We start from the raw sequence: 13,068 nt of genomic DNA, 5'->3' as shown, positions 1-13,068 counted from the left end.
CCCTCTCTTAACCATAGTAGTAGGTCAACTTGGTTCTTTCGGTAAAGTCACGTAGAATGGAAATAATAAAATAATAAAACATAATAAAATAATAAAACATAATAAAATAATAAAACATAATAAAATAATAAAACATAATAAAATAATTCTCACGACGTTTCGGCCACAACGCAAGCAGCTGTTCTCAGGTGAAGAACAGGTCTGTGGGGAAGACAATCTTTCCGTGTCTTTCGTGTCTACCCGACATACCTGTTCTCCACCTGAGGACGGCTGCTTGCGTTGTGGCAGAAACGTCGTGAGAATCGTATTTTATAATGTTTCATTTTTATTATTTTATTATTTCCATTCTACGTGACTTTACCGAAAGAACCAAGAAGATGAATCCCTGCAGTCACGAAAGCTTTAAATCGAAATATAGTAGTAGGTGTTTACCCTTTCAACTGGTACAAAAACTGACACCTTTATACAAGGCATCATGTTTGCAATAACCACAACACAAGCAGTCAAAATGCAAACAAAAAGAAACAACTCTGATAATGATAATTGTTTTTTTTCCCTTTTATCTGGCAACAAAACTGACACCTTTTTTACGAGGAGTCATGTTTGCATAGACCACAATACCTGCAGACATAATGCAAACAAAAAACATAACTCTGATGATAATGTATGCACTGTCCTTGAAGTTGATTGGTCCACACCCGAGACAGCTTTCCTTAGAGCCTAGTCTCCACTGGTGTTGGACCCGATGACGCCAAAAGGCGTACACAACTCAAAAACAGTGCACTATCAGAGTATTGAGAGCTCGGGGTAAGCATTTAAACTATGAGACATCTCCTTTACCAGTGGCAAAATATAGTAGTAGGTGTTTACCCTTTCACTCCTAACTAATTAACTATTGTAACCAGGCAAAGGCCGCTGAGCTAGACAGGTATTTTTGTTTCTAAAGCGATCTGACGATCGCAGACGATAAGCTCAACGCAGGGGCTTGCCAGCACGTGGATTGACAATGCACGGCGGTCAATTAGCTCAGGGAGAGACGCAGACTCCAAATATACAGCAGCAACAGGCACCGTCAGGGTCAGGATCTAACCTACGACCTCCTGTGTACCTGGCGAGGTAGTCAACATCTCATAGCCACCGTGATGATGATGATGAGAGAGAGAGACACGCAGACTCCAAATATACAGCAGCAGGCACCGTCAGGGTCAGGATCTAACCCACGACCTCCTGTGTACCAGGTGAGGTAGTCAACATCTCATAACCACCGTGATGATGATGAGAGAGAGACACGCAGACTCCAAATATACAGCAGCAGGGAACCGTCAGGGTTAGGATCTAACCCACGACCTCCTGTGTACCAGGCGAGGTAGTCAACATCTCGCTCATATACTTTATTTAAATTAAACTGAGACAGGAACGAGTAAGCAGGGATTCTGGATCTTAGCCTGAATGGCCATCAGAAAATTAAGTGAATAATAGAGAGACGTGGTTAATATAATAAGTAAAGCCGTCTGCGAGTATTCCAACGTGTATGTATGCTGAACTTCTTTCGCACCGTACGTAGCCGACCGTGCGAATCGGAGTGGACAGGATGAATGATGGACTTACAAATCGACATACGAACAGATATCTGGATCCTAACTCGTTCGTAAGTCGATGAGTCCCTGTACGTGTATGTCACCGCATATAACACTTTGAGGCGTTAGAAATGTCCTATAACTGTCACTATTATTAATTATGACTAACAGAACATTGTCACTACATTTGAGCACATTTTATTTTGTCGGTTAAACTAAAAGGGTCGCAATGATGGTGACGCACAAAGGCTGAATGTTGTTTGTTACACGTTTCCGTGTTGTTTGAAACCTATGGTTTTCCAGTTTGCATACTTTTTTTTCTAATTTATAGAATTGATTAAGCACCTTTATAAATCACACCGTTTAAGCTACCTTTGAACGTCTATGATACACACTAAAATGCCAAGCATGGCAGTTACCCTTTACCCTAATCTGACTTTATGGTGAACTTCAGAAACCACCAGCTATCGTAACTAAAGCGGTTGATTTCCCTGGTCAAACACTTGCATTGGGGTGGAGCAGTGGTGCAGTGAGCGACTCATGCACTAAGCAATGAGCCGGTCACCTGAGTTCGACTCCCAGACACGACTGGCATCAGTCGTGAGTGACATTTGAGCCAGTCCTGGCCCACTCGCCTTTCCCAGTCCACACTGACCAGCATGGTGACTCACGGTGAAACAACCATGGCTGGGATGATGTAAAGAGGGCTTCATTCAGGAGTAGATTCATATGAGTATAAATGTATAATAATGAAAGGTTTCAGTGGATGTAATGTCTCGATAATAGAGGTTTTTTTAGGTTAGATCGCGTAAATATAAATGTGTCGTTAAACCCGCCACTATCCGATATAGCCAATTAGTGAGGGTTTTCACGTAAACAAAACATGCCAATTAGTTACTAGTTCAGCACACCCGGTGTTTTAGAGAGTAAACCCACAACATTTACAATTTGAGTACGACGTTTCTCCGGTAATTACAACCAGGCTCATCAGACCGACAGCCAAAATACGTGACAAACCTTACGAATTGGCTATATCGGATGGTGGCGGGTTTAACGACGCAATTATATTTACGCGATATTACCCAAGAAAACCTCTATTGTCGATATTGCTCGCAAAAGTGTACGTGGTAATATGTATGATTGGCAAATACAACCTCGCTCATTTGACATTCCACAATTCAAGTTATCTCGTCAACAGAACCCACACTTAAATAAAACCCCGAAAAATACAAATTTTAAACGTTATTTAATCGTACAAAGTTCAGTAATAATCTGCCATGGAAGAAAGTATACAGTACTTGTTTATTGTATGAACAAAAAAACCAATGTCAACATATGCAAGTTTAAACACCGTTCAAGCTAAGTTCATATAATACAGTATACATTTAAACTCTGCTTGATACAATACAGGATGGAGATTATTGTGCAGCCTTTGAGATTACACAACCAATGGGCTCAAATATACCACAACGACACTGCACATCGCAGACCTCTGTATAATGAACCACAAACAATAATTATTGTTATATGAATGCTGTGGCTCTTACTGGGTAGGTTTTTGCGGTTGTGCTGTATACATTTGCAATATGTTGTCCTGCGTGCTTTTCGGCGCGTTTGTCCAACGTTTAGATTCGTGTGCTGGGAGCATCTTCAGGAATTGATTTGTTTCGTGAACAGCCCTTGGAGCAAAACGTCGGATATCGTGCCGAACAGCACGCATTGCGATCCATAAAACACAACGGAGAGCTCCGATTCCGGCATAGGCATAAGCCTGTCTGACAATGTGTGAAAAGGGGCCTGTATTGCAAGTCATATACATTAATTAGATGCAGTGGCCAGAGCAGCTATTCATATTTACTATAACGTTGTTGGCCCTCAAGCCTGAGAGGTTTTCAGCAAATATACGCGATCAAATAGATGAAATGGCAATTGTAGTCAGGGTTTCTGTAATACGATCCATGTAATTTGTTATATGCCTTTAAAAAAGAAGACCAATATGGAGTGGGCAATAATTCAGAAAAGCTGCTACAATGGTGTAATGGTTCGCACAATGGACTTGCAATCCAGAGGTCACCAGTTCAGTCTCCTGGCACGGCAGTTGAAACAACGGGAACGTTTTTTGAATGGATGCAAATAGTTGTATGTTTAGTTTCGTCAATAATGGTTGCTAAGCACAGGTCCAAAGGCCTGAAACGCCAACCAACCACCACCAAATTACAACTGGTTACGGATAGTCATTGCAATGAAGGATAATTCACATTTAACCATGAGCATAATCGTATACATGAATGCAAAACAAGTTTTAAAATAATGTTGCTACTATTGGACAAGTCTTTTTTTTGTCTCATTAACACAAGTTTTTTTTCCCATTGTGCCATCGGACATCACAAGCCGAAGCGTCTATTCCCGACTGACACACAGCAGGGACGCGGTGTTTGAGACATTGGGCCCGTGGAATTTATATTCCCTTCAATTGACCTTTGTAGTGCACACACGAGGTGGCACACTTTCCCAGATGCCTTGCTGCTGCAGGAATTGTAACCAAATCAGGTGAAAGTGATAACGCTGTGGTTTTTAAATGCAGCCTTGGGTGGCTGGGCTCAGACCATCAACTCATTCCTCATGGAAACCTACGTATGTTGAACTTCTTTCACACTATACGTAGCCAACCGTGCTAATCGGAGGTGCGGGGGAAGGACAACAAACTAAACACAGAAAGGAGTTTTAAAGAGATTAGTGTCCAATCGAGATGATTTAAACGTGCAAAGCTCCAGTGGCTAATATTGGACGGAAGAGCGTTCCAGGTGACGGCAGAAGCGCATCTAAAAGCGCACGATGCGGTGACCGTCTTTGTCCAATGGTTAGCCAAAAGATCACGTGATAGTTTATGCTTCTAGAGGAGATCAGCAAGGTGTTGTTGTTGTTGATTAGTGGCAAGCACTTTGTGTGTAATGAGTGCGGCCTTACAATGGATTCGTTCGGCAACCGCAAGCCAATGCAGCTTGGCGAGCACTGGTTTCATCATGGGTGCCTGCCCAGATTCAAACCCATGACCTCAGCGGTGCCGCCTCAGGGGTCAGATCTTGACTTGTGTGAGAGAGCAAACAACATAATAAATGGACACGCAGCAAATAACAATTGCAAACACTGAGACTCGATACAAAAGTAAACCATTAGCACTACCGGTCATTAGGTTTCCAATTAAAAGTAGGACAATTTACCCCACTTATATAAATAAAAAATATATATTTCTGCTTCTGTCTCATCTCACTGCATCCTGAAAGCATTTGAGAAAAAAAGTTAAGGTGGTGTAATTATGAGGGTTGCTGTAATCCGGAAATACCGTAAAATATCAGATCCAGGATAATCATACCGTCTGTTTTACTAAACATCATAATCGTAATTATTGTTCCTAATTTACATTTTTAAGGACTTTATTTGCTGACAATATGTATGACAGAAAAAGCATGATAATTAAACTTCCAAATAGATACCTATTGCCTTTAAAATTACTGCTTTGCAAAACTTTTCTGGAGTAATTGACGGCATGGTTGTTATATCAAGTCATTACTTTTGTAGTTACGTAACTGCCGGCATGTGCATTGTCAGCTTTATTTGTTGTAAAGTTGCAATGAATAGAAGACTTATGGCAAGCATATGTTTAGTGAACTGTGGTTGAAAAAAATGTTGACTACGTATTCTCACTGGATGTGCAGCACAGCACATAATGTAATAGATTGCTAATTACAAAGTTATTTTAAACTGATATCAAAATTGTCACCATTTCGCAAAAATGAAAATGCTGTCGTACCGTGAGCATTTATATCAGTTTAACATGTAAGCTTTCGCAACCAATATTATCCATAAGAGGTTTTTGGGTTAGATCACGATCTACCCCAAAAACCTCTGTTATGGATAACACTTAAACCACATCATCATGTGAGTCCTGCTCTTGAGTGTGGCAGATTTTACAAAAAGAAATGTTGCTGGATTTTTATCATCACTATTATTCATCTCGTATAATTTGAAAATCCTTCTCGAGACAGAGTAAACTAACGCTTAGTGTACTTTAGAGAAAAAAAACCAAGTGAATGGAAAACCCGGTGATTGTGTTACGCTCGACGTCGCAATGTTATCCTTTGGGGGACAAAGAAAGACGTGCAAATGATCACACCGCCTTGGTGTGACCGAGGTGTTTCCGCGTGGGTATCGACCTATCAGCAGAGCCTCGAGCTACGGCAATCTATTAATTGTTGGAAAAATCCGACAACACACGCAGACCACTTTGTCATTACGGCAAAGCGCCACTCCGAACGCGGAGTTGTAAATATGAAGGGAGAGAAAAAAAACGCTCCCTCCTGCAGTGGCGCGTTTCAATTAGAATCTGAGCAGTCACAACGACCTTTTGACTAAAAATAATTTGCCGTGCAAATTGAGTCAAACAGCCGCTTTCTGATAGAATCGTAATATGTGTTGGATGAAAAAAAAGTTACAGCATAAGAAGGGCAATGTCACCTTAACTCCCTGTCCTTTTTTTGCAAGAATCATGGCTGCGTTCACTACTATGACCGAAAACATTGATGTTCAATAGTAGTACTGTTATATTATAGTATTAAGCAACAATCTATGGAAAGCCATAGTATACATTCAGATCTCTTGTGAAAACTGCGGATTCTTCCGTTGACAAATTTCTTCTTAAAATTTGTAATAGCCCGCCTTCTTCCGTCTGAAAAACAATAACATCACGCAGCACCCAATCGCATTTAACAAATATAACATAGTAAAACTATAACAACAGTAAAAAAATCACAAATCACTTATGGAGTACGATATTACAAAATACAACGACCCCCCATATAGCCTTTCACAGACTCGGGGCAAGTGCAATTGAAGCAGGCAGAGTGAGGCAAGCACCAGGCCCTGCTGCCTTTGTCTCTCAAATGCTGTGGGCACGATGAACCAGATACTAAAATAATATATATATTACATTAATCTTATCTCATGATTATAAAATAATATATTAATCTCATGATTATTTGGTATAAGTCAATGGATTCATGCTCTGATTGATGAATTACTTTCATATCTCAGTGGGTTTCCTGCCTGTTGGAGGATGGGTTTATGGCGCATCACCACTTTAACATTTCCGCGGTTTAATAAATAAAAAATAAAATAAAGAGATGGCCTAATGATAAATCCTCTATTTACGTTGCTCCTATCTACGTTGATTCCATCTAAAGTTGCCAACGAATTATAGGCAACGTATTAATGCTCTGAATCACGACAACGTTGTTTTGAAAACGTGAAAAGAACCGCAGGACACACAGTGGCACAGCGCCTCCTAGCGGGCGCTCAACCCTCGGCAGTGTTTATAACATTCGCCATCCTCTAAACTCCCCAAACTAAATTTATTTGACCAGGTAAGGCCCACTGAGCTACGATGTAGATATTTTTCAGAAGCGACCTGACCATCACAAATGACAGCTCAATTAAGTGGCTTATCACCATGTGGAAATGTATAGCAACCAAATACTTCAAACACTTGATTCTAAACAGGCGTCGGGGCCGGGATCGAACCCACGACCCCCTGTATACCAGGCGAGGTAGTTAACATCTCCTTACCGCGGCACCCCTTCAGCTCCCCTTCACCCCATACCAGATTACTCAATGTAATATTCGCCACCGACTCTGGCGAGGACTCTGTTCAAACTTACATTAACTATTTAAACTTTTCACGTAACTTCTTCCTGGATATCTTTTGTTATCTTTTTTGGTACTAATTTCATTTTTATGCAAATTTTGACCAAAGAATTATCCACAGGAACGCATGCTAAATTGATATCGTGAAGTCAGTGGTAACATCGGTAAAGAGAGGACTGACCATGATGGCTTCGGTTCTCACGTTTACAATATTGGGCACCCTGGTCGTTGACTGGATGGGCTGCGGAGCGTTCGCGTGGATTTTTTTTTGGACAATAAAAAAATACTGACCTAGAACAATCTTGCCCACTCCAGCTTGGCAGACACTGGCACCGACTGGGGCCGACACACTTGCCGCCGTGCAGACAAGGCTTTCGACACACAGCTGCTGGAAAAATTGGAGCGAGTCAGTGCACATGCGGTACAGTACTTATGGAATGCGTTGGAACATTGCCACGATGTCCAAAAACGTAAAGGAAAGGGATTTCAACAATTCATTGCAACTTGCCATAGGAACAATTAGCTAAACACTACACCGATGTTTTTCCAGCAGTTATTTATTTGTTTAAGAAGGAAAACAAAAAAAATGGGATCACTTTCAACTTCCTCAAAATTGAGCCACGGTTTTCCAGCTTAAGCAAATGACGCTAGAAAACATTGGTCCAGAATGTCCGTAGGCTGATTGAACGATATAATATTTTACGCTATTTCTAGTGGTGTAAGGGACGCGTGTGTGTGTTTATTTCTTCTTGTAATAAAGCACAGTCCACCGTCACAGGACATACTAGATTTAGGGGTTTTTTTTAATGCACCGTGAATAATTTCCATTTGAAAAAAATACTAACTCCGACCGCTAATGCTCTTATGCACATGACATTGAAGCGAGCAGGGATAATTCATCCCCGACACTTCTTTTAGCCCTGAATAAAAACAGAGATAACGGATTGAAGCGTGTCGCTTATCATAACATTTAAAGATGGGCAAATTCCTGGAATCTGTGAGTCCATTCTTACACTCAAATACGAATGTGATCGTATAGGCAGAGCGGCTATGCGCGTGTGTGTGTGTAGTTTACAAATAGGGAAGATTCGTGTACATACAGCCTTGGGTATAGTCTAGCATTTACACTCGGCAGTTACGCATATGTATCCATGGCTATAGCCTAGCGTATTCACAGGGCAACTGTTGGTATACTTAGCACTGGCATTAGCCTAGCGTTTAGACGTGGCAGCTGTGTACGTACGTACGCCTTGGCTATACACTTAGCTTCTCTGTGCATGGATGGAATCAGGGCAATTCCAGGCACCAGGCATTGGCAATTTCGAAGGAAGTTCAACGTACATACATTTTTTAAATGGCAATTATGGCCACTCAGAATCATCTAGAATGACCAAAAATTGATAGAAACATCGATGGTAAGCTAAGCTACTACACATAGCCGAAGCTTATCTGAACTAGATTCACAATATAATTGCAATGGAAACACCTATTCTTCTTTGGCAGAATATCGGTTAAAATCCCATTTCATTTCTGTTTCAGGCTTTGACAGCGGTGCTGATTCTTACCGAATATTATATTCGGGTTGGTTGAGTAGGAGTCGAGCCCAAACTAATAACCCAATTTGCAATAACCCAAATGTACTAAAAGAATTTGTTTTACCATTGGAATCATCCATAGGAGAAGAGAAGAATGATGCCTGCAGCAGTCAACCAAGGTAGGTAGAATCAGAGAGATTGACTATGATTCCTGCAGCATCGGCCATGATGACACCCGGACCGTGACTTTGAGCATCATGCACAATGTGATCTATAAATGGTTTCTTTTGGGGTTAGATCATGTAGTGTATGGTGGATCTTTTTTTACATTAACCCTCCACCACCCGACAGAGCTAAACGTAACAAGTTGTCACGTCACGTGCAAATATGCCGTAAAGCTTCACTGGATACATTTTATTTGACGGTTCGCTGGAGATTACATCCAGCATCAATCTTCATCAAAACTTAGTACAGTGTTCCCTTGTTAGGCACGAACTTGCTACCCGCGATTTTGGCTGTCCGCGAATTGCATCTGGAACGCTGCACGACTACTGCATCGACAGAGAGAAAGAAAGCGATGAGATCAAGTTGCGAGAGAGAACGTGATGACGTTTCCATAGTCTGGTGCGGGTGGCTGCAGTCACGCCGTGGGGTGTCTCTAATTCTCCACTTGCGGGGGAGGAGGAAGTGTGGGCGCCAGCGACCATTTGCTGTTCTGAAGCTGTTGATGTGGCTTGTTTTATAAATCGTGCATATTACCAACAGTGAGACCACATAATAATTTCAGTCCATCAGCCTGTGGGTCTTCCACGTTTCCCAGCAGCATTTGGTTAAGCAGCCAAACTCTGGACCAGTTTCAACTTTCGTGAATCTCATCAAATGAGTGAGGCCCGTTAAAACAATTGCCGCCGGGTTGCGCAATGTTATTGGCAGTCGCGCTCCACGAAACACCGTGGGGGGCCCGCGCAGTGCGAAGCGGCGTAAGTGTGCGATACGTTACGGCGCGATTTTACAACCGCGCGAGCAAATGGGCAACACCGCTGGGAGCACTCACCGAGGTGGCAACGCGAGCCCTGCCAGCCGTCCGGACACTCGCACTGGTAGGGTGCCTTGCACCGTCCTCCGTTCAGGCACGGCAGGATGCAGATCGCTAACATCACGAGGGGAGACAGGACAATTAGGGAGGATGGGATGCCGCTCGTGGGTTCCAACCCGGGCCCGCATGTCACAGGATGTACAACTATCATCAAGTGGGAGACAAGCAGGCGATAATCAGTAGATCAGAGAAGCAATTGAGACGAGAGCGAGAGAGATTAAAACAACTTAAAGGGAGCGAATGTTTTATAAAGTGCTGCATGGAGACACCATCATCATTACATTCTTAAATACAATTTCAGTACTAGATGTTTAAACTATACTACGGAAATACCCCGGTCTTACGTCGGGGATGCGTTCCTGAAAGGTGCGAAGACGAATATCGAAACGACGTGAATGGAAGCGATGTACAGGTGGGGTAGGCGGCGGTGGTGGTGGTGGTGGCGGTGGTGGTGGTGGTGGCGGCGGTGGTGGTGGTGGCGGTGGTGGCGGTGGTGGTGGTGGTAGTGGTGGTGGTGGTAGTGGTGGTGGTGGCGGTGGTGGTGGCGGTGGTGGTGAAGGCTGAGAGGCAACGGATAACGAGGACGGACGTACGACGATGCCGACAGCGACGTGAGCGTGGGGTTGAGGCGACGCAAATCACGAGCTAGTAGCGGTGTTAACAATAATAACAGAGTAAGGACGTGTTTGTGAAATGACGTCAAAGGGGGAGACATAAATATGGGTACTGCTGCACAAAGCTACACTCAATTACAAATCAACAGACCCATCACAACTAATACATGTGTGTGTAACCTGACATGCAGCACAATTGGCATCAATGTCAATTAATTCCTTTGAATTTAAGAAACACCTTTAAAAAAAATGTCTGGCTGTGGAATAATTAGCGCTGTAATGCGTGTTTCACACAAGATTTCACACGTGCCCACATTTGTCCTGGTTTGGACATGTGCATTGAAGCCTGCTGCTGCCTTTCAAGATGTACTGTGAATGGATAAGTGGTTGATTAGCTCGGTCTAATTTAAAGATTTACAGTGCTTATAATGTGAGCAGTAGCAGCATAGCGGTTATCGCTCTGCCCTGTGAACCCGGAGACTCTAGTTTGAATCCCAGCCATAGCTCACGTCAGCGGTGAGTGATAACACCGTATCTGAAGTAGTTCTGGCTCGCCCCCATCTGTGATTTAAGTACCCCCATGACTAACACAACATGGGGAGGGCTTCATCCAGCATTATATTAACAAATGGTTGCGAATTATTATTATTCTCTATGAGTCATTCTCACATTAACTGGAGTGTTTGTGTTACGTTCTCGTACATATGATTAATAACTAATTTATTTGGGTTAAATCATGTCGTATATCGTTTTTTTTTACTATAACTAGGCCGATATAGCCAATCAAATATGGCAATTGATCTGGTTTTTATAAAACCAGAATGCAGGAGCACAAGCATATTTATTTTTGTTTAATTTGATTAGCTCTGCTGGGTGGTTGAGGGTTGTGTACGTCATCGGTTTTTCTTTCGAACCAGAAGAAAAAATAAAATAACTTTACCGGTACCGAGGCTCCCACAATGCCATGCGGGAGGGTGTGTGGCACAGTTTGACGCCAGCTATCGCAGAGTGCGGTCGTGTCGCTGGAGTTCTCTGCGGTGAATACAATGTCTTTATAACCAACGGCACTATGGCTCTTTAAAATTAAAAACAAATTTGGCTGAACTGCTTGTGCGTTCCGAGATTCGGCGGTGAACGGGACCCCACCCTGCAACTTGCAGACTTCTCAGAATGGGAGAGGGTTCAAAAGAATGACGTACCTACACAATCTGACCCAATTGAAGCTACTTATGCGATATTGGTCGCGAGAGCCCCCAATAAGAACGGCCCCTCGTATGCGGTGCATTATCGCATCGGTACTTACGTTCCTCACAGAGTAGCCCCATCCAGCCCTCGGCACAGAAACACGAATTGGGCCTCAGGCACAATCCTCCATTCTGGCAGGGGAACCTGCAAACAGCTGCACAGCGAACACCGCCATCAAATGAACGGGATGGAATGTACGTGTGTGTTGAACTTATTTCGCACCGTACGTAGCCAACCGTGTTAATTGGAGGTGCGGGGGAAGAACAACAAACTAGACACAAACAGCAGTTATAAATAAATGAGGTTTCAATCTGGATTATTTAAAAGTGCATAGCTCCAGTAGCTTCCTAATATCGGAAGGAAGAACATTCCAGACGGCAGCCAAAGCGCATCTGAAAGCGCCACGCAATGCAGGGACCGCATCGCATGGCTATTCATTCGAATCATTTAGTTCAAACGCTCGCACGCGGTCTTCGCGTCGTCTTCATAGACGCGACGCTACCACGACTGCGCTAAGCCATTCAGAACTTGACTCTGTATGGGAGAGAGTGTTGCCGCCCGCCAAAAAAACACGCAAAGTCAACGATTTAGAGGGACGGGAAACCACAAACAATCGGGAAGCCAGCCAGGACTGGCACTACCAACAATTGCCCACGCTCTGTGGATGTTGAGACAACTCTTCGCGGAGTGTTTATACGTGTGGAAGGAAAACAAAGTACCTACACCAGTTGTATCATATGGCCCACCAGAAACTATAGCTGTAGAGGAATCCTCATGGGTTTGATTAAACGGCTGGAGACATACCTTTGCAAGAAGGCTGCAGGCTCCAGGTTGAATTTTGCAGGCAGAAGCTGCGGCTTGGCCCGTCCAGCATGTAGCCGCTGTAGCACGAGTAGGTAATCATGTCCCCGTATTGATAGTACATGCCACGCATTATGGCATTCATCACTGGCACCGGGGTTCCACAGTAGACTCCTACAATAACATGTGCAGCAATACCAAGACATGTAACAGCATGGTGTCACAATACGGGGAGTGGTGGCGCAGTGGGTAGTTAACTGCGCTATGAACTCACACACCTGTGTTTGATTCCCAGCCACGGTTAGCAGCAGTGGTGATAATTGAAGCAGGCTTAATAAATGAAGTAGGTTTGGGAGCAGTGGTGGCAAGATGTTAACTACCTCGCCTGGTATACAGGAGGTTGTGCGTTTGATCCCGATCCTGACAATGTCTGTATATTTGGAGTTTGCGTCTTTCTCTCTCTCCCCGTGGTGGCGTGGATTTTTCTCCACATATAGAAA

General features: G+C 43.3%; 1 protein-coding gene across 1 annotated transcript in view; it reads right to left on the bottom strand.

Annotated features, from left to right (window-relative positions):
- Nucleotides 1-2,808: 2,808 nt before the first annotated feature.
- The window catches only part of LOC133350502 (sushi, von Willebrand factor type A, EGF and pentraxin domain-containing protein 1-like), a 44,152-nt gene continuing 33,892 nt past the window's right edge, over nucleotides 2,809-13,068 (bottom strand). Inside the window, 5 exon segments of the mRNA XM_061564846.1 lie at nucleotides 2,809-6,303; nucleotides 7,569-7,665; nucleotides 9,867-9,962; nucleotides 11,826-11,921; nucleotides 12,572-12,742. Coding sequence (XP_061420830.1) covers nucleotides 6,273-6,303; nucleotides 7,569-7,665; nucleotides 9,867-9,962; nucleotides 11,826-11,921; nucleotides 12,572-12,742 — 491 coding nt within the window. The 3' untranslated portion in view covers nucleotides 2,809-6,272.

The sequence above is a fragment of the Lethenteron reissneri genome, chromosome 4 (assembly GCF_015708825.2).
Source record: "Lethenteron reissneri isolate LAM-NWPU_2019-01 chromosome 4, ASM1570882v1, whole genome shotgun sequence".
Classification (NCBI taxonomy): domain Eukaryota; kingdom Metazoa; phylum Chordata; class Hyperoartia; order Petromyzontiformes; family Petromyzontidae; genus Lethenteron; species Lethenteron reissneri.
The sequence above is the reverse complement of the archived record's forward strand: the minus strand, read 5'-3'. Positions and strand labels throughout refer to the sequence as shown.